The 20,982-nt window shown below is 38.9% G+C and overlaps 1 protein-coding gene across 1 annotated transcript; it reads right to left on the bottom strand.

Moving 5' to 3' along the window:
* Window positions 1-328: 328 nt before the first annotated feature.
* On the bottom strand, window positions 329-1,282 carry Or13c3e (olfactory receptor family 13 subfamily C member 3E). The gene is given in 1 exon segment (NM_001000855.1): window positions 329-1,282. A coding segment is annotated over 1 exon segment (954 nt).
* Window positions 1,283-20,982: the final 19,700 nt, after the last annotated feature.

The raw sequence follows: 20,982 nt of genomic DNA, 5'->3' as shown, positions 1-20,982 counted from the left end.
GTATGCTGTTCATCGAAATGGTTCATAGGGAAAAAAGCTGAGTAAGACTGTTGCTTGTCTCCCTCTTTACACACCTTGCAGCTTTCTGGTACCATGAAAGCTAGACCTCAGGGAGCAGGCTTTAAGGTCCCCCTCAAGAGTCTTTGATCCCTGTTTCTGAAGTACATGGTGTCTTCAACACTAGGCACTTACTTTCCATCTCTGGAAGGTAACTAAGTAGCCAAGATTTTTTTCAAAGTGAATAAATATTGAATTAAACCATTGTTACAGATTTGCAGGTAAGTCAATCTCATGCTTACAACACAAAAACCTGTGTTTGCTGTTATCTTTATGGAATATACTTCTGTTTCAGTATGTATTTTATGGCAGCTTTAACATCCTTATTCCTCAAACTATAGATGATTGGATTCAGCATCGGTGTAACAAGTCCATAAAATAAAGAAATGACCTTATCTGAAATTCCGAATTTGTCTTCCCCAGTCAGATCTTGGGACTTGGGTTTCATATACATAATGAAGAGAGTTCCATAAAATATGCCCACCACAGTCAGGTGGGCAGAGCAGGTGGAGAATGCCTTGCGTCTCCCGGTGGCTGAGTTCATTCTCAAGATAGTATAGAGGATGAACACATAGGAGAAAAAGATGAGTAGTAGTGGAAGGACCAGAAAGGCCATATTTGATATCGCTATGGTAACAATATTGAGAGATATATCAGCGCATGCTAGCTTGAGGACAGCTAAGACCTCACAAGTAAAATCATTAATAACATTATTCCCACAGAAAGGCAACCTCATGACAAGGGATGTTTGCACAACTGAGTTGATTCCACCAGAGAACCATGATGCAGATGCCATGGATACATACACCTCTTTGCTCATGATGATGGAGTATCTCAGAGGGTTGCAGATGGCCACGTAGCGATCAAAAGCCATCATGCCAAGAAGCAAACATTCTGTTGAGCCCATTGCAAAAGCAACGAACATCTGCACTGCACAACCAGAGAAAGAAACGTTTCTTTTCTTGGAAATTTGGCTCACCAATGTTGAAGGAACAGAAGATGTTGTGTAGCAGATATCCAGGAAGGAGAGGTTGCCCAGGAAGAAGTACATGGGCGTGTGAAGATGGGGATCAAAGATGCTTGCTATGATCAGAACACCATTGCCAGTTAGAATCACTAGATACATAACAAGAATGATAACAAAATAAATTATCTCAGTCTTTGGGTATCCAGAAAGGCCCAAAAGAAGGAATTCAGAAACAAATGTCTGGTTATTTTTATCCATGTCATCCATGGTCAGCCATCATTGGAAAATCTACCATAGAACATATTCACTGCCCCCAAAACAAGTAGTGCAAAGTACCTGAAGAATTATTTTTCATGTATTAGAAAGGGTTCATTTCTTAATCTCAGACATTGATACCCCCAATAATGTATGGTATTGAACATAGTGAAATTGAGAATGTTTTTATTAGGCATGATCATTGCCAACATCTACCCATTTAAGAGGCACATTCAAAAGCAATTCTTTCTATTATTGAGAATACATTCCTAAACTGATGTTTCCAAACCCCTGCCTAATGACTCACTGTACACTTGACTTGTTCATTCCATCTGCCCTAGCAAGCTAGTAATGAAGAAGACAAAGCAAAAGTCTACTTTAAGAAGAAGACTGTAATTCTGAGTCAGTGGTTGATAATAGTCAAAATTTTATAGTAAATTTTATTTTTCAAATAATATTTCCTTTTATGCATACACTATTAGTTGAATACACTATTAGTCCTTTGAATTACATATTATCAAATTTACTTACAAAAATAAGTGTTATAAGCTGAAATGAACACCAAATCAAATGCATAGCTGTTACCTTCATACTTTAGCCCACACTAAGCATCTTGTATGATTGTTCCTATGACAAAACCATTACATAGACCAGATCCAAATGTGATGGTGAATCTTGGCAAAGCATGAGAGTTCATTTGGCAATTTACTTGTTTAAAACAACTTAAAGATAGTATTAATGAAAGACATAAACACAGAGTTGTTTCATTTGATGCTTCTGGTTTTCTTCTGATTCAAATATGTTCCATCTTGCCACATTATAAAGGCTGGCATAGAAACCTTGAGAGATTCCAGAATATTAATTTTTTTGCATTTTATAGAAACTCCATATTAACATAATGATAAATAGTAGAGAAATTTAAAGACTCTTTTTCAAATGCATAGTCGTTTTGTACCAAACTACCATAACATTTTCGAATGTTGCTAATAGCTTACCTTGAAGTCAATCTCATTCCAAAAACAATAAGGGTCAATAAAAAATAATGTAAGGTATTGACATTATGAGGTTGGCGATGGAATTTAGAATACAGAAAAGGTATATAGAGCGATATATAAAAAGGCTTACATACTGTATTTTAGATTAAAATTATACATTTCCGAGAAGATTGATGTTTATTAGAAATAATCATCAAGGGGTTGGGGATTTAGCTTAGTGGTAGAGCGCTTACCTAGAAAGCTCATGACCCTGAGTTCGGTCCCCAGCTCTGAAAAAAGAAAAAAAAAGAAATAATCATCAAAGGAGACTCATAGGAGTGCTCTGGACATTCTAGAGCTAGAAATATGGAAAGAATCAGATAGGTTTGGCAAGGAAACGAAGATGGGCAAAAGTAATATGGCAAGCTGAGCCTGAGTTAGGAAAAGGCAGATTGGCTGCAGATCCATTTTTCTCAAGGCCGTCTCTGTGAGGGTGTGAGGGTTAGCACATCTAGGAAAGTAGTAAATGGGGACCATTAAAAGCGTCCCCTGACATGGTAAACATATCTGTAGACATCCTATTGTCCACAACAGAGGGTACCCAGCAAGAACCATAGGGAAATTAGTATTGATGGTGAATGAACTGTATTGATTCAACACTGTCCACAGTCCTGGGGCAATGAATTAACACTTATCTAATATACATGATAAATCAAATTTCCCTGAAAGTGAATTTCAGAAATTGCTCAAGAGACATTCACTTGATCAGAGACATTAGCAGATGGATCCATCCAGAGACATGAAAGGGAAGGAGGCACATTGACTCAGCAGGACATGTGGCCATGCTGATTCCTATCATAGTGGAATCCAGGCATTTGGAGACCATCTTCCTCATCCAGACAAATGTCATGATGATGCATCTTAGATGACCTAAATGGCTTCTCCTGTCACAGATTTCAGTCTCTTTCTCCTTGGCTGAAATCCCATCACCTACTCAAAACCACCCAGAACCAAGCCTTGTCTCGCTGTCTTTGGTTTTCTTCTGCTCCTGACACTCTAAGTGGATTTACTTCTGGATAGGAAATAAGTAACAGGAGGAATCAGTTTGTATGCCTTGCTCACACCTTTCCTCAAACACAGTGACTAGACACAGCTCAGGCTTTTAACTGAATGCATCAACTCTTATTTTCTGAGCCATTTCTCCCTGCAGAATTTAGAGTCGAGTTCAGGGTAACTTAATGTACCTAAATTGTTGGCTAGTTACAGATTTTAATTATCTTTCAGCATCTTTTAGTCAGTCATAACAAACAACAGTCTTAACTAGATACCCACTAGTGTCAGCACTCGTGGTAACGGGGGCACCCAACAATCACTGAAGTACAAATGAAATAGATTTAGCATCAAGAAAAATACTCAGATTAGAATTACAGCCTTAGAGTAAGAATCTCACTTTATAATCTGTTTTGGATTTTAGATATGGCATATAAATACCTTACCCTTCTCCGCATATTACATTACATATTATAACAAAAGATATGTGGAAGTTTCTTTAAAGAGTAACAGTTATAAAAATTACAATATAAGGTAGTAATTCACAGAAGTATTTGCTACATAACTTGTGGCCATTTGTATTATTAATGCATAATAATGAATGCCTTTCATTACAGAAAGGCTTTAATGGACTTAATTGACTCACCCTTAGAATGATAAATTTTCACCCCTTACAAGAACCAGTTACATTTTTATAGAATTAGCTTCAGTATTCTGAAGATTCAACAAATATGCCAGATTCCATAGATGTAGCAGAATAAATATTTGTCACGCTATATCTATTATAATTGTTCCCCAAATCCCAAAGCAATTTAAAGTTAGAAAGAGGGATGTGGGATAGAGAAACTTTTATGTGATAGGGACAGTGTCCCACAGACCCAATTAAGTGCAGCTGAGAATGCACTGTCGCTGTGTAAACACCTAAGAAGGAAATAAGGTTCTCCAGCCTTAGTGACTTTAGGAGAGGAAGCAGATGTACAGTAAACAAATTACAAAGAGTACGAATCTCCAGTTTAAAACACAACCAGAAAAGCAAAGTTAACATAAGTAATTAATTATTTAAACAGTTATGACTATTATTAAACGATATAACTAAAAAGATGATCTTAGGGCTGGATAGATGGTTCAGCAAGTAAGAGTGCATACTACTCTTGAAGAGCATCTGAGGTCAGTTTCCAAGGGTCATATCAGGCAGTTCAATACTGCCTGTTACTCCAATTCTAGAACGTTCTGTTGCCTCACTGCATGACACCTGTGTTCCCAAATACATGTTCGCACTATACCTCTAGACCCAACTATACCTCTCTTGGGCATATACCGAAAAGATGCTCCAACATATAAAAATGACACGTACTCCACTATGTTCATAGAGGCCTTATTTATAATAGCCAGAAGCTGGAAAGAACCCAGATGCCCTTCAACAGAGGAATGGATACAGAAAATGTGGTACATCTACACAATGGAATATTACTCAGCTATCAAAATCAATGACTTTATGAAATTCATAGGCAAATGGAGGGAACTGGAAAATATCATCCTGAGTGAGGTAACACAATCACAGAAAAACACACAGGGTATGCACTCTTTGATAAGTGGCTATTAGCCCAAATGCTTGAATTACCCTAGATGCACAGAACACATGAAACTCAAGACGGATTATCAAATTGCAAATGCTTCATTCCTTCTTTAAAAGGGGAACAAGAATACCCTTTGCAGGGAATAGCGAGGCAAAGATTAAAACAAGAGCAGAAGGAACACCCATTCAGAGCCTGCCCCACACATGGCCCATACATATACAGCCATCCAATTAGACAAGATGGATGAAGCAAAGAAGTGCAGGCCGACAGGAGCCGGATGTAGATCGCTCCTGAGAGACACAGCCAGAATACAGCAAATACAGAGGTGAATGCCAGCAGGAAACCACTAAACTGAGAACAGGACCCCCGTTGAAGGAATCAGAGAAAGAACTGGAAGAGCTTGAAGGGGCTTGAGACCCCATATGTACAACAATGCCAAGCAACCAGAGCTTCCAGGGACTAAACCACTACCCAAAGACTATACATGGACTGACCCTTGGCTCCAACCTCATAGGTAGCAATGAACAACCTAGTAAGGCTACTAGTGGAAGGGGAAGCCCTTGGTTCTGCTAAGACTGAACCCCCAGTGAACATGATTGTTGGGGGGAGGATGGTAATGGGGGGAGGATGGGGTGGGGAACACCCATATAGAAGGGGAGGGGGAGGTTGGCCCGGAAACAGGGAAAGGGAATAATATTCGAAATGTAAATAGGAAATACTCAAGTTAATAAAGAAAAAAAAAGGAAAAAAAAGTTGTAGTAATGAAGTCAAACAGTGATATTTGAATATTCAAAACCTGCGGAATTCAAATAGTCAAGATTATGTGTATTGAGACTCCTGTATGCTTTCTTTATAACTTTCCAATTAATTACAAACTATTCTAAAATAGCAAGATAATTTAAATAAATAAAAATTAAAATACATGCACGAATTGTTTTTATTTTTCTGTTTAGACATTTTAAACAGAAAATCCAATGAAACCTAGTTCAACTTTCTAGTTTCTCACTAGTAAACATCTATAAAGTGGAAAAACAAAATTCAAAGTCTAATAACTCATATTTTAATGAGTAGTGGCTACAATATCTAATATTTAAGGTGATAAATCTGTCTAAAATGTGTCTGAAGCAACATTATATCGTTGGTAACCAACATTAAATCGTTACCATTTTAATTGATTAATTTAATTTGATAAAACACATTTGCCACCTATGAGCAGGTTCTCTGGATACTGAGGACGTAATATTTGATGTAACAATTTGCACATATATCAGGTCTAGTAATACAAATACGTATTAAAATGCACATAATATATAAAGATCACATTGTTGTGTAAGGAAATTTTCTTACAAAATACTAAAAGTAGCAATATATTTCTCAATTTATAAACACATATATTTATGTAAATATGTATATATGATGTCCAAGTTTAAATAAAATGCCAGAAAATCTTGTAACTGTTTTAAGACTTTTTTTTACTTATTCACTTTACATCCTGATTACCACTCCAACAATCCTTCCCCCTCCCCTTCTCCTCTGAGTGGGTGCAGTCCCCTAGGTATCCCCCTACCCTGACACATCAAGTATTTGGGAGGCTAGGCAGTTTTCTCTCCCACTGAGGCCAGACAAGGCAGGCCAGCTAAATGAACATAACCTATATACAGGCAACAGCCTTTGGGAAACTCTGCTCCAGTTGTTCGGGACTCACATGAAGACTAAGCTGCACATCTGCCACATATGTGCAGAGGGCCTAGGTGCAGCCCACATATGTTCTTTGGTTGGCAGTTCAGTCTCTGAGAGACGCAAGGGTCCAGGTTGGTTGACTCTGTTGGACTTTCTGGGAGTTCCTATCCCCTCTGGGGCTTACAATCCTTCCTCTATTCTTCCATAGAGTCCGCAAGCTTCATCAGCTATTTGGCTGTGGGTGTCTGTATCTGTCTGAGTCAGCTGCTGGGTAGAGCCTCTCAGAGGACAGCTATGTTAGACTTCTGTTGCAAGCATAACAGAATAATATTTACAGTGTCGGAGACTGATCCTTGCCCATGGGATGGCTCTGAAATTGGACCAGTTATTGCTAGGCCATGCCCTCAGTCTCTGCTCCATCCCCATCCCTGCATTTCTTATAGACAGGATAAATTTTGGGTGGAAAGTTTTGTGGGTGGGTAGCTGTCCCTATTGCTCCACTAGGATCCCTGCCTGGGTATAGGAGGTGGCCTCTTCAGGTTCCTTATCCCAATTGGTGTGAGTCACAGCTAAGGACACCACCCCCATTGATTCTTGGGTGCCTCCATTATCCCAGGTCTCTGTCTCTTTCTGGAGATGCCCCTACCTTCCCAGCCCAGTCAATTGCAGGTTTGCATTCCTTCTCATGGCCATCTGGCCATCTCTTCTGTCCTTCCCCACCCCTGATCCTGAGACCACACCATTCCCCTCTCCATCCTCTCTCCCAACAGTTCCCCCCCCCTCCATCTACTGATGACTAATTTATTCCCCTTCTGAAGGAAAGTAAAGCATCCTCTTCTTGTTTAGCTTCTTTGGGACTGTAGAATGTAGCAGGGACATCCTGTATTTTATGTCTAATATCCATTTATAAGTGAGTATATACCATGCATGTCCTTTTGTACCTATGTTAACTTACTTAGGATTATATATTCTCAAGATCCATTCATTTGCCTTCAAATTTCATGATGTCTTTGTTTTTAATAGCTAAATAGTATTCGTTGTGTTGATATATGTACCATGTTTTCTTTATCCCTTCTTCAGTTGAAGGACATTTAGGTTGTTTCCAGATCTGGGCTATGACAAAGAAGACTGCTATGAACATTGTGAACAAGGGTCTTTAATAGTATAATCTCAAATCAGGTTTTTCAAATGAAAATTAAACTGAAAAATATTCCCTTAAATATATGAATAAAAGTATAAAGACAAAATAAAAATTGCTTGTATTATTTTCGCCATTTCCTTCACTAAGCAGAGTGTGATGTTTTCCTGGAAAATCTAAAGAAAATCTATAACATCATGTTGACTTAGGATACTCAGCTCTATACTAGCACCAAAGAGACTATGAGTCAAACAATATTTTACCTTCATATTCTAGGCTTTCTTATTTACCTTTCAATTGTTATTACCTTTCCCAGTTTCCAAGCAAACATCCCCCTAGCCCCCCCTCCCCTTTATATGGGTGTTCCCCTCCCCATCCTCCCCCCATTGCCACCCTCCCCCAACAATCCTGTTCATGGGGAATTCAGTCTTGGCAGGACCAAGGGCTTCCCCTTCCACTTGTGCCCTTACAAGGCTATTCATTGCTACCTATGCAGTTGGTGCCCGGGGTCAGTCCATGTATAGTCTTTGGGTAGTGGCTTAGTCCCTGGAAGCTCTGGTTGCTTGGCATTGTTGTTCATATGGGTTCTTGAACCCCTTCAAGCTCTTCCAGTCCTTTCTCTGATTCCTTCAACGGGGGTTCTGTTCTCAGTTCAGTGGTTTGCTGCTGGCATTCACCTCTGTATTGCCATAATCTGGCTGTGTCTCTCAGGAGAGACCTACATCCGGTTCCTGTAGGTATGCACTTCTTTGCTTCATCCATCTTATCTAATTTAGTGGCTGTATATGTATGGGCCACATGTGGGGCAGGCTCTGAATGGGTGTTGCTTCATCCTCTGTTCTAAACTTTGACTCCTTATTCCCTCCCAAGGGTACTCTTTTTCCCCTTTTAAAGGAGAGAAACATTTGCATTTTGGTCATCCTTCTTGAGTTTCATGTGTTCTGTGCATCTAGGGTAATTTGAGCATTTGGTCTAATATCCACTTATCAAAGAGTGCATACCATGTGTGTTTTTCAGTGATTGTGTTACCTCACTCAGGATGACATTTTCCAGTTCCAACCATTTGCCAATGAATTTCATAAAGTCATTGATTTTCATAGCTGAATAGTAATTTATTGTGAAGATATACCACATTTTCTGTATCCATTCCTCTGTTGAAGGGCATCTGGGTTCTTCCCAGCTTCTGGCTATTATAAATAAGGCTGCTATGAACATAGTAGAGCACGTGTCTTTTTTATATTTTGGAGCATCTTTTCGGTATATGCCCAAGAGAGGTATAGTTGGGTCCTCAGGTAGTTCAATGTCCAATTTTCTGAGGAACCTCCAGACTGATTTCCAGAATGGTTTTACCAGTCTGCAATCCCACCAACAATGGAGGAGTGTTCCTCTGTCTCCACATCCTCACCAGCATTTGCTGTCACCTGAGTTTTTGACCTTAGCCATTCTCATTGGTGTGAGGTGAAAGCTCAGGGTTCTTTTGATTTGCATTTCCCTTATGACTAAAGATGTTGAACATTTCTTTAGGTGCTTCTCAGCCATTCAACATTCCTCAGCTGTGAATTCTTTGTTGCGCTTAGAACTCCATTTTTTAATAAGGTTATTTGTTTCCCTGCAGTCTAACTTCATGAGTTCTTGGTATATTTTGGATATAAGCCTTGTATCAGTTGTAGGATTAGTAAAGATCTTTTCCCAGTCTGTTGGTTGCCGTTTTGTCCTAACAACAGTGTCTTTGCCTTACAGAAGCTTTGTAGTTTTATGAGATCCTATTTGTCGATTCTTGATCTTAGAGCATAAGCCATTGGTGTTTATTCAGGAAATTTTCTCCAGTGCCCATCCATGTGTTTGAGATTCTTCTCCACTTTTTCTTCTATTACTTTTAGTGTATCTGGTTTGATGTGGAAGTCCTTGATCCAATTGGACTTAAACTTTGTACAGGGTGATAAGAATGGGTAGATCTGCATTCTTCTGCATGCTGACCTCAATTTAAACCAGCACCATTTGCTGAAAATGCTATCTTTTTTCCATTGGATGGTTTTTGCTCCTTTGTCAAAAATCAAGTGACCATAGGTGTGTGGGTTCATTTCTGGGTCTTCAATTCTATTCCACTGGTCTATCTGTCTGTCTCTGTACCAATACCATGCAGTTTTTATCACTATTGCTCTGTAATACTGCTTGAGTTCAGGGATAGTGATTCCCCTTTTATTGTTGAGGATAGTTTTCGCTATCCTGGGTTTCTTGTTATTCCAGATGAATTTGCAAATTGTTCTGTCTAACTCTTTGAAGAATTGGATTGGTATTTTGATGGGGATTGCATTGAATCTGTAGATTGCTTTTGGTAAAATGCCATTTTTACTATATTAATCCTTCTAATCCATGAGCATGGGAGATCTTTTCATCTTCTGAGGTCTTCTTCAATTTCTTTTTTCAGAGGCTTGAAGTTGTTACCATACAGATCTTTTATTTGCTTGTTTAAAGTCACACTGAGGTATTTTATATTATTTGTGACTATTATGAAGGGTGTCGTTTCCTAATTTCTTTCTCGACTTGTTCTCTTTTGTGTAGAGGAAGGCTACTGATTTATTTGAGTTAATTTTATACCCAGCCACTTTGCTGAAGGTGTTTATCAGGTTTAGTAGTTCTCTGGTGGAATGTTTGGGATCACTTAAATATACAATCATATCATCTGCAAATAGTGATATTTTGACTTTCTCCTTTAAAATCTGCATGATATTTATCTTTTCTTTGTCTGATTGCTCTGGCTAGGACTTCAAGAACTATATTGAATAAGTAGGGAGAGAGTGGGCAGCTTTGTCTAGTCCCTGATTTTAGTGGAATTGCTTCAAGTTTCTCTCCATTTAGTTTAATGTTATCTACTGGTTTGCTGTCTATGGATTTTACTATTTTTAGGTATGGGCCTTGAATTCCTATTCTTTCCAGGACTTTTATCATGAAGGGGTGTTGAATTTTGTCAAATGCTTTCTCAGCATCTAATGAAATGATCATGTGGTTTTGTTCTTTCAGTTTGTTTATATATTGGATCACGTTGATGGTTTTCTGTATATTAAACCATCCCTGCATACCTGGGATGAAGCCAACTTGATCATGGTAGATGATTGTTTTGATGTGCTCTTGGATTCGGTTTGCCAGAATTATATTGAGTATTTTTGCATCGATATTCATGAGGGAAATTGGTCTGAAGTTCTCTTTCTTTGTTGGGTCTTTGTGTGGTTTAGGTATAAGAGTAATTGTGGCTTCATAGAAGGAATTCGGTAGTGCTCCATCTGTTTCAATTTTGTGGAATAGTTTGGATAGTATTGGTATGAGGTCTTCTATGAAGGTCTGATAGAATTCTGCACTAAACCCGTCTGGACCTGGGCTCTTTTTGGTTGGGAGACCTTTAATGACTGCTTCTATTTTGCTAGGAGTTATGGGGTTGTTTAAATGGTTTATCTGTTCCCGATTTAATTTGTTACCAGGTATCTGTCTAGGACATTGTCCATTTCCTGCAGATTTTCAAGTTCTGTTGAATATAGGCTTTTGTAGTAGGATTTGATGATTTTTTGAATTCCCCCTGATTCTTTTGTTCTGACTCCCTCATCATTTCTGATTTTGTTAATTTGGACACACTCTCTGTGTCCTCTAGTTAGTATGACTAAGCGTTTATCTATCTTGTTGATTTTCTCAAAGAATCAGTTTTTGGTTCTGTTGATTCTTTGTATAGTTCTTTTTGTTTCTACTTGGTTGATTTCAGCTCTGAGTTTGATTATTTCCTTCCTTCTACTCCACCTGGCTGTATTCCCTTCTTTTTGTTCTGAGCTTTTAGGTGTGCTGTCAAGCTGCTGATTTATGCTCTCTCCTGTTTCTTTCTGCAGGCACTCAGAACTATGTGTTTTCCTCTTAGGACAGCTTTCATTGTGTCCCATAAGTTTGGATATGTTGTACCTTCATTTTCATTAAATTCTAAGACGTCTTTAATTTCTTTCTTTATTTCTTCCTTGACCAGGTTATCACTGAGTAGAGGATTGTTCAACTTGTTGTAGATGTGGGCATTTTTTTACGTATTGTTTTTGAAGATCAGATTTAGCCTGTGGTGGTCTGATAGGACGCATGGGATTGTTTCTATCTTCCTGTTTCTGTTGAGGCCTGTTTTGTGACTGATTATATTGTCCATTTTGGAGAAAGTACCATGAGGTCTTGAGAACATGGCATATCCTTTTGTTTTAGGATACAATGTTCTATAAATATCTGATAAGTTCATTTGGTTCATGACTTCTGTTAGTCTGTCCATGTCTCTTTTCAATTTCTGTTTCCATGGTCTGTCCACTGATGAGAGTGGGATGTTGAAATCACCTATTATTATTGTGTGAGGTGCAATGTGTGTTTTGAGCTTTAGTAAGGTTTCTTTTATGTATGTAGGTGCCCTTGTATTTGGAGCATAGATATTTAGGATTGAGAGTTCATCTTGGTGGATTTTCCTTTGATGAATATGAAGTGACCTCCTTATCTTTTTTGATGACTTTTGGTTGAAAATCTTGTAGTCGTTGCTATTTACTGGCTTTCAGATGTTCCTGTGGGCGTGTGTCCTGAGTCCACCAGGTAGGTCACTTGGAGCAGAAAAGTTGGTCTTACCTCTGGTCTTGGGCCTGAAGTCGCTCCTTGGGTATGGGTTTCAGCTTTCTGTGAGGACAGCAACCAGAAGGGCCTCCCCCTACTTCTGGCTCCCTGTGCAAAAGGGCCCTGATGGCGCTAGGCATTTCCCTCTAGAGTGAGAAATGTGGGCAGAGAGTAGTCTCCTCTGGTTTTCCAGGCGGGTCTGCCCCTCTGAAGGTCTAGCTCTCCCTACCATGGGCTTTGGGTGCAGGGAGCTGTTTGACAGGGTCCCTTCAAATCTGAGCGCAGTCTGGACCTCAGGGCTCCTGCAGCTTTAATGCCCTGTATTTCTTTAAAGGAGTTATTTAAGTACTTCTTAACGTCCTCTAACATCTTCATGATATGAGATTTTTACATCAGAATATTTCTTTTCCTGTTTGTTGATGTATGTAGGACTTGCTGTGGTTGGAGAAATAGATTCTGATGGAAACGTATGGCCTTGGTCTGTTGCTTAGGTTCTTGCACTTGCCTCTGGGCATCTGGTTTTCCCTGGTGTTAGCTGGTCTTGATGACTCTAACAGTGAATTGCCCCTCCTATAAACCTGTGTGTCAGCACTCCTGAGAGACCAGTCCTTTCCCAGAGGGTTTTGGGTACAGAGAGCTGTGGCACAGGGTCAGCTGTGTGTCCAGACAGAAACTGGAAGGATCCTGTCCCAGACTTCTCCTTGGTTCCTGTGTCCCCAGTGTTCTGTGTGGGTCCCTCTGAAAAGATGTGGTGGCCTAATCTCTGCTCTCAGGTATATCAGCACTCCTGGGAGATCAGCCCTCTCATGATTGGATCTGGGTACAGAAAGTTGTGACACTTGGTCAGTTCTAGGAGCAGACAGAAACAGAAGCATTTTAAGTTTATTTGACAACTAAATATTTTAAAACAAAAATAAAAATTTAAAAAGAGATTTCTTTTCAAAAACCCTGTTAGGTTTCTCAGCATGTTATGCTGATAATATTGTGGTAGATTTTCTTAGAAAATGAAAGAATTCAAACTCTGTGCCCTACCAGCTGGGCATCTGTTCTGATTGTCTATACTATTCTCATTAAAATTTTTTGATATCATCTAATATCAGTCCCTGGTTTCATATCCATGAATGACACCATGTCTTGACTCTCTATGAACACTGTCTTTCAACAGTAGAATTGGTAAATGCTGAGTGTATACCAGCTATTTTCTTTAGCAGCATAGGTTTCTGTAAAACAAAGTATCACACAATTAAGAGAAGCATGCTTGTGACTTTCAAGGGTCAGAGTTGTCAGTCTCATAGGTTTTGCTGCATATCCTAAGTCCTTTTCCTGGAACACCTGAGCTACTCTAAACCATGGCTACCCACACTGAGTCATCTGTGGTCAAGGTTCATCTGGCATCTTGTGTCTCCTAGAGCTTGGGGTGGTGTATAGGTGAGTAAAAGGCATGGAGTGGAATGGAATAGAAAAAAAAAAGGAAAATACTGGACTCATCAGATCAGTATGATTCAGTTGCCTTCTCATAGTCTGCTCCTGTATTCTCTGCTACCAGATATCAAAGAGAGAAACACTGATTAATTTTCAGTTGTGATAACTTCCAGAGTATGATTAAAATAGTATACTTATTTGAGTCATTCTGAAGGTCTCTGAAAGTACATCACAAATTTGAACAATGATTAGAAAACTCCAATAAATAGTAAAGAAGCTTTTGTTGCAAGTATGTGTATGTATGTATGTATGTATGTATGTATGTATGTATGTATGAATGTATATTTGTATAAGTGTACATTTGGAGGTCAGAGAACAACCCACCAGAATCGGTTATTTTCTTACACCACATTTGTCCAAGGAATCAAGTTCAGGCCATCATGCTATGAGGCAAGCTCCTTTGAGGCAATTTATTGGCCCTAAAGACACTTGTGTTTCAGTCAATATGAATTTATTCTTAGTGAATATTCTCTTTCATGCCTGATCACATAGTCACTGTTAGGAAGTTTGATAGTATAAATGTTCACAATTAGAGATTCAAATGAAAGCACACACAGTCATTCACATAATCTTACACTCATTCACATACACACATTCACACACATTCTCACTCACATACACAGCCTTTTCCTGTGCTGGCATTGATTACTGCACAGTGGTTTTTTAATCAATGTGAAGAACGAAGACTCCTCTTTTCACACGACTGCACTAATTAGTGAGATTATTTCTTCCCTGGTCTCCATATTCCATTTTTTATGATCTTGGTCCTGAGTTTTTCTTTGAATGTCATGCGATTATTCAAGTCAAAGTTTAAAAAAAGGAATTTCTGAATGCATATTGAATCCTACGTAATTGTATCCCATAAATGTCTTGGATCAGTGTGACCATGACAGGAGAATGAACTGCCTGTACAAAATGTTGGGTCCATTCAAATCCAAATACATTTGCGTATAGTTTTCTGTGATAAATATAATCCAATTGCACAGTTTATTGCAAAACTGGGGACAAAACCTTAAATAATCTTCACAGCTCTGAAACTAATTTGTATTTGGGTATAACAGACTGTGAGGATGGGGACTGTGACTAATTGTTAATACCATGTTTCTAAGAAAGATGACATTGCTGAGTTTCTTCTTAGTAACTGACCAATACAACTCTGTTTCTTTTTGGGTTTGTCTCATTTGCTATGTGGACTCTGAATTCTGGAAATACACTTCTGAGAATGGTTTGCTTTTTCATATGATAACCTCATGTAGTCCTCCTACCCCCATTTAGGGACTGACTCAAGCTCTCAGGAGCCCCTTTATGCAGAATCCCTCTAGAAAACTTGCAGAGAAAAGAGTGATGTTAAAGTTACTCATTCATTTTAACAAGCTTGACTTTAGAGTGTTAACAGGCATGTGGGACCCTACCCCTGTACAAGTTATTTGTACCTTGGTATCAGACAGAACTAGGTCAGTAAACTTATAATGATGTCCTCTGAGATGTTCTGGGCTAGGGTATAAATATTGACTGTGTTCAGTACTCCCGTGGGAGGAGATTACCAAGCTATGAGATAACAAGCAGAAAGGAAATGGTGACTTCCTGCGTTGACTGCCTCTTGAAAGCACCTTGTTTTACCTGGTCAAAGTCTTATAGAGCTTAAAACTGTTATTAACTAGTTGCTAAAGAAAGAGGTCTTAATAGGCCTTCATCAGCCAAAACCACAGTGGGATCTTACGATAGAGATAGTGGGAATATGAATTTTCAAACCTATTGTTCCAGTCTTCACTGAACCATGTGGACTCTAACTACTTAATTGTATAAGTTTACATAGTTTTAGTTTTTATGAGGAATAAATCTATCTGCAGAATAACATTTTTCAGTGAGGTTCTTTCCCTGCACAAAAGCATACACAATGAAGAGATGATAGCTTCACTTTTAATGACTGCAGTAGAAAACTTCAAGGATATTGAGTGGTTACTTAAAAGAGTTGGGCTCACCTAGTTCAGGGAAATTGCTGGTCTTTTATTTTGGTTAGAGTCCATTGACATATGACAACTTTGGACTTACAATTGGTGACTCTGTAACTGCTCCAGTGAAGTCATTATGAAACTCAACTCAGAGTCTTCTCTGTAAGAATATCTCTGATCTCAGCATCTCCAATGTACTTTCTTTTTTTTTTCTTTTTTTTTTCCGGGCTGGGGACCGAACCCAGGACCTTGCGCCTCCTACGCAAGCGCTCTACCATTGAGCCAAATCCCCAACCCCTCCAATGTACTTTCCTAAGTTACAATATTTATTCCCTTTCTGACCTCCAGAATCCTTTCTTTAGATCGCTGTGAGTCTACACGGCCATGGCTCCCTTCTCATTCTTTTGACATACCTCTTGTTTCTTCTGCTAGGTCTCACTTCTCTAAAATGAGATTAGATTATCAGTGACTAGTGTACCTTTTTATACACTTGTAAATGCTGTATTTGCATCACCAATCATATTCTATACAGACACAAAGTGAGTACCCACCACGGCATATAACTTCACATCTCTATATATTAGTTAGATACTATAATCCGTTCTCATTCTGAGCAAATCTGTTTATAAGTGTACTCTTCCACCTCTTTGGTTTGTTCATCCACTTGCACTCCTAAGAACAAAAGACTGTAGAGAAATGAGGATGTAAGCTCTGAGCCACTGCTCTAGCACCATATCTGCCTGCTGCTCCCCTGTTCCCTTCTGGAAAATACAAGGAAACCCCAATAATTGTTTTCATGATGTAAATATAATTGCAGTTTAGGGTGCTTCTTCGCTGACAATTGGTCACTGGAGGAAAAAAATTCCTACCTGGAAATTTACATCTATTTGTAGCACTTACAGCCTGCATAAACATCTATAAAACTTAGTCTTCAGCCATAAATTATGAAATTATGCATGTCTTTTAAAAATATTGCTAAACTTTGTCAAGAAGTAATACAATACAATAAAGTACGATACAAGTAAAGAATACAATACAATGACTGGCACACGTGTTCTGCATTTGAATTACTTAGATTCTTTTCTATATTATTTCTGTTTTCTGTTCTGTTTCCTCCTTTCCCTGTGTGAGAATTCATATATGACTACTTTTTCCAAAACTAATTGTTTTAGTTACCTATTCATTGCTGTGAGGAGTCACTGTTTATAGGAAAGAACATGTGAAGTAATTAATATCATTTTTTTGAAATTCCCTGATTCTTCTTTTTAGGTTAACCTACTACCAAATATATAATATAAAAAGACTAATGATGTTTTATATGTGGAGCCTTGCTCTTTTTCTCTCTGACTCTGTCTATTTATTTACTTTATATATTTACTTGATTATTACAGAAGAGTAGAATGGGGGTATGTTTGTAAGGAAGAAGGGGACCAATGGCAGTAGAAGATACTCCTATGTCAGTGGATTTATTAGTATTTTGTTGATGGTTTTCTATCATTTTTAATCAAGAATGTTGCTCTATAGGCTTTCTTTTTTTTTTTATTAACTTGAGTATTTCTTATATACATTTCAAGTGTTATTCCCTTTCCCGGTTTCCGGGCAAACATCCCCCTCCCCCCTCCCCTTCCTTATGGGTGTTCCCCTCCCAACCCTCCCCCCATTGCCGCCCTCCCCCCATAGTCTAGTTCACTGGGGGTTCAGTCTTAGCAGGACCCAGGGCTTCCCCTTCCACTGGTGCTCTTACTAGGATATTCATTGCTACCTATGGGGTCAGAGTCCAGGGTCAGTCCATGTATAGTATTTAGGTAGTGGCTTAGTCCCTGGAATCTCTGGTTGCTTGACATTGTTGTACTTTTGGGGTCTCGAGCCCCTTCAAGCTCTTCCAGTTCTTTCTCTGATTCCTTCAACGGGGGACCTATCCTCAGTTCAGTGGTTTGCTGCTGGCATTCGCCTCTGTATTTGCTGTATTCTGGCTGTGTCTCTCAGGAGCGATCTACATCCGGCTCCTGTCGGTCTGCACTTCTTTGCTTCATCCATTTTGTCTAATTGGGTGGCTGTATATGTATGGGACACATGTGGGGCAGGCTCCGAATGGGTGTTCCTTCATTCTCTGTTTTAATCTTTGCCTCTCCCTTCCCTGCCAAGGGTATTCTTTTTCCTCATTTAAAGAAGGAGTGAAGCATTCACATTTTGATCATCCGTCTTGAGTTTCATTTGTTCTAGGCATCTAGGGTAATTCAAGCATTTGGGCTAAAAGCCACTTATCAATGAGTGCATACCATGTATGTCTTTCTGTGATTGGGTTAGCTCACTCAGGATGATATTTTCCAGTTCCAACCATTTGCCTACGAATTTCAAAAAGTCGTTGTTTTTGATAGCTGAGTAATATTCCATTGTGTAGATGTACCACATTTTCTGTATCCATTCCTCTGTTGAAGGGCATCTGGGTTCTTTCCATTTTCTGGCTATTATAAATAAGGCTGCGATGAACATAGTGGAGCACGTGTCTCTTTTATATGTTGAGGCATCTTTTGGGTATATGCCCAAGAGAGGTATAGCTGGATCCTCAGGCAGTTCAATGTCCAATTTTCTGAGGAACCTCCAGACTGATTTCCAGAATGGTTTTACCAGTCTGCAATCCCACCAACAATGGAGGAGTGTTCCTCTTTCTCCACATCCTCGCCAGCATCTGCTGTCACCTGAGTTTTTGATCTTAGCCATTCTCACTGGTGTGAGGTGAAATCTCAGGGTTGTTTTGATTTGCATTTCCCTTATGACTAAAGATGTTGAACATTTCTTTAGGTGTTTCTCAGCTGTGAATTCTTTGTTTAGCTCTGAACCCCATTTTTTAATAGGGTTATTTGTTTCCCTGCGGTCTAACTTCTTGAGTTCTTTGTATATTTTGGATATAAGGCCTCTATCTGTTGTAGGATTGGTAAAGATCTTTTCCCAATCTGTTGGTTGCCGTTTTGTCCTAACCACCGTGTCCTTTGCCTTACAGAAGCTTTGCAGTTTTATGAGATCCCATTTGTCGATTCTTGATCTTAGAGCATAAGCCATTGGTGTTTTGTTCAGGAAATTTTTTCCAGTGCCCATGTGTTCCAGATGCTTCCCTAGTTTTTCTTCTATTAGTTTGAGTGTGTCTGGTTTGATGTGGAGGTCCTTGATCCACTTGGACTTAAGCTTTGTACAGGGTGATAAGGATGGATCGATCTGCATTCTTCTACATGTTGCCCTCCAGTTGAACCAGCACCATTTGCTGAAAATGCTATCTTTTTTCCATTGGATGGTTTTGGCTCCTTTGTCAAAAATCAAGTGACCATAGGTGTGTGGGTTCATTTCTGGGTCTTCAATTCTATTCCATTGGTCTATCTGTCTGTCTCTGTACCAATACCATGCAGTTTTTATCACTATTGCTCTGTAATACTGCTTGAGTTCAGGGATAGTGATTCCCCCTGAAGTCCTTTTATTGTTGAGGATAGCTTTAGCTATCCTGGGTTTTTTGTTATTCCAGATGAATTTGCAAATTGTTCTGTCTAACTCTTTGAAGAATTGGATTGGTATTTTGATGGGGATTGCATTGAATCTGTAGATCCCTTTTGGTAAAATGGCCATTTTTACTATATTAATCCTGCCAATCCATGAACATGGGAGATCTTTCCATCTTCTGAGGTCTTCTTCAATTTCTTTCTTCAGAGTCTTGAATTTCTTATTGTACAGATCTTTTACTTGCTTGGTTAAAGTCACACCGAAGTACTTTATATTATTTGGGTCTATTATGAAGGGTGTCGTTTCTCTAATTTCTTTCTCGGCTTGTTTCTCTTTTGTATAGAGGAAGGCAACTGATTTATTTGAGTTAATTTTATACCCAGCCACTTTGCTGAAGTTGTTTATCAGCTTTAGTAGTTCTCTGGTGGAACTTTTGGGATCACTTAAATATACTATCATGTCATCTGCAAATAGTGATATTTTGACTTCTTCTTTTCCGATCTGTATCCACTATAGGCTTTCTTGTCTTGGAGGAAAACCTCAGAGTAAAAATAGATGGAATGGAGAGTATCTGACCAATAACACAAACTAGTAAAACTAAGAGTTGTCGTTTGTAAGATAAACAGAAGTCATAGACCTTCTACAGAACTAAAGGTGCCAGAGAATATTCATGCAAATGGAATATAACTGAGGGATAAGACAGCATACCTGATGTTTAAGAAGTGTGAGTGATCATGAAGTGGTCTTATACAATATTCCATGAACTGGATAATGTCGAAGAAATGAGTCTGTACCAAAACTGAGTCATTAAGACACAGGTACTCTGAATAGATCCCTAACAAATACAGAGAATGAATCAATAATCATTGATTATTTGCGCACAGAAAACATTGGTCATGATGAATTCACTGATAAGTTCTTTAAAATAGTTCATGGCAAATTATTTAAAATACCAAGACAGGTTTTGAAGTAATTTGCCTCAGGGAAGCAAAGTTATTACCCACTGGCCATTTATACAAAATATGGCATAAAAGATTTAAGCTCCATACAAATCATTTTCATAAATGGGCAAGCACAGCGTGTCTCCAGGGGAGGTTCAGACTCTACCTAATAAGGTGATTGCAAATTTACATGCCTCACTCTCCTCTCTTCCAAGTGTCAGTTTCTAGGTGCTCATAATTGAAAACTCATAGTCATTATACTCATCTGTCTCTTCATTATATAAAATGTTCATTTTCTTCACTAGGCTTCAATAGATACTTCACAGGTAGGTGATAAAATACAAAAACCAAGTATCTGTTTCCACTAACTCTATAGCATGCCGGTAAAATTTCAAATTATTTTTTGTGCTAATTAACCGGATCACTGCACTCCCAGCTAATTTTATTTCTCTCCCTTGGAAACCACTCAAACTTCTTTTGAGTACTTCTCTCTCTCTCTCTCTCTCTCTCTCTCTCTCTCTCTCTCTCTCTCCATTTTAAATTGAAAATAGATTCCTGAGTGGGAGGGAGGATGAAAGTACTGTTAGACATAACTGGAATTGGGGGGCATTTCAGGGTGAGGTGGAAACCTAGTGCAATGGAAACTCCATGGAATCTAAGGGAGACCCAAGCCAAGACTCCTAGCAATGGAGCATGTGGAGCCCAAACAGGCCATCTTCTGTAACCAGGCAAGATCTCAACTGGCACACCAACACAGCCACAAAACTTTAACCTACATTTCATCCTGCCTACAGAATACTGAGACC

Source organism: Rattus norvegicus, chromosome 5, assembly GCF_021556685.1.
Source record: "Rattus norvegicus strain SHRSP/BbbUtx chromosome 5, alternate assembly SHRSP_T2T, whole genome shotgun sequence".
Classification (NCBI taxonomy): Eukaryota; Metazoa; Chordata; class Mammalia; order Rodentia; family Muridae; genus Rattus; species Rattus norvegicus.
The sequence above is the reverse complement of the archived record's forward strand: the minus strand, read 5'-3'. Positions and strand labels throughout refer to the sequence as shown.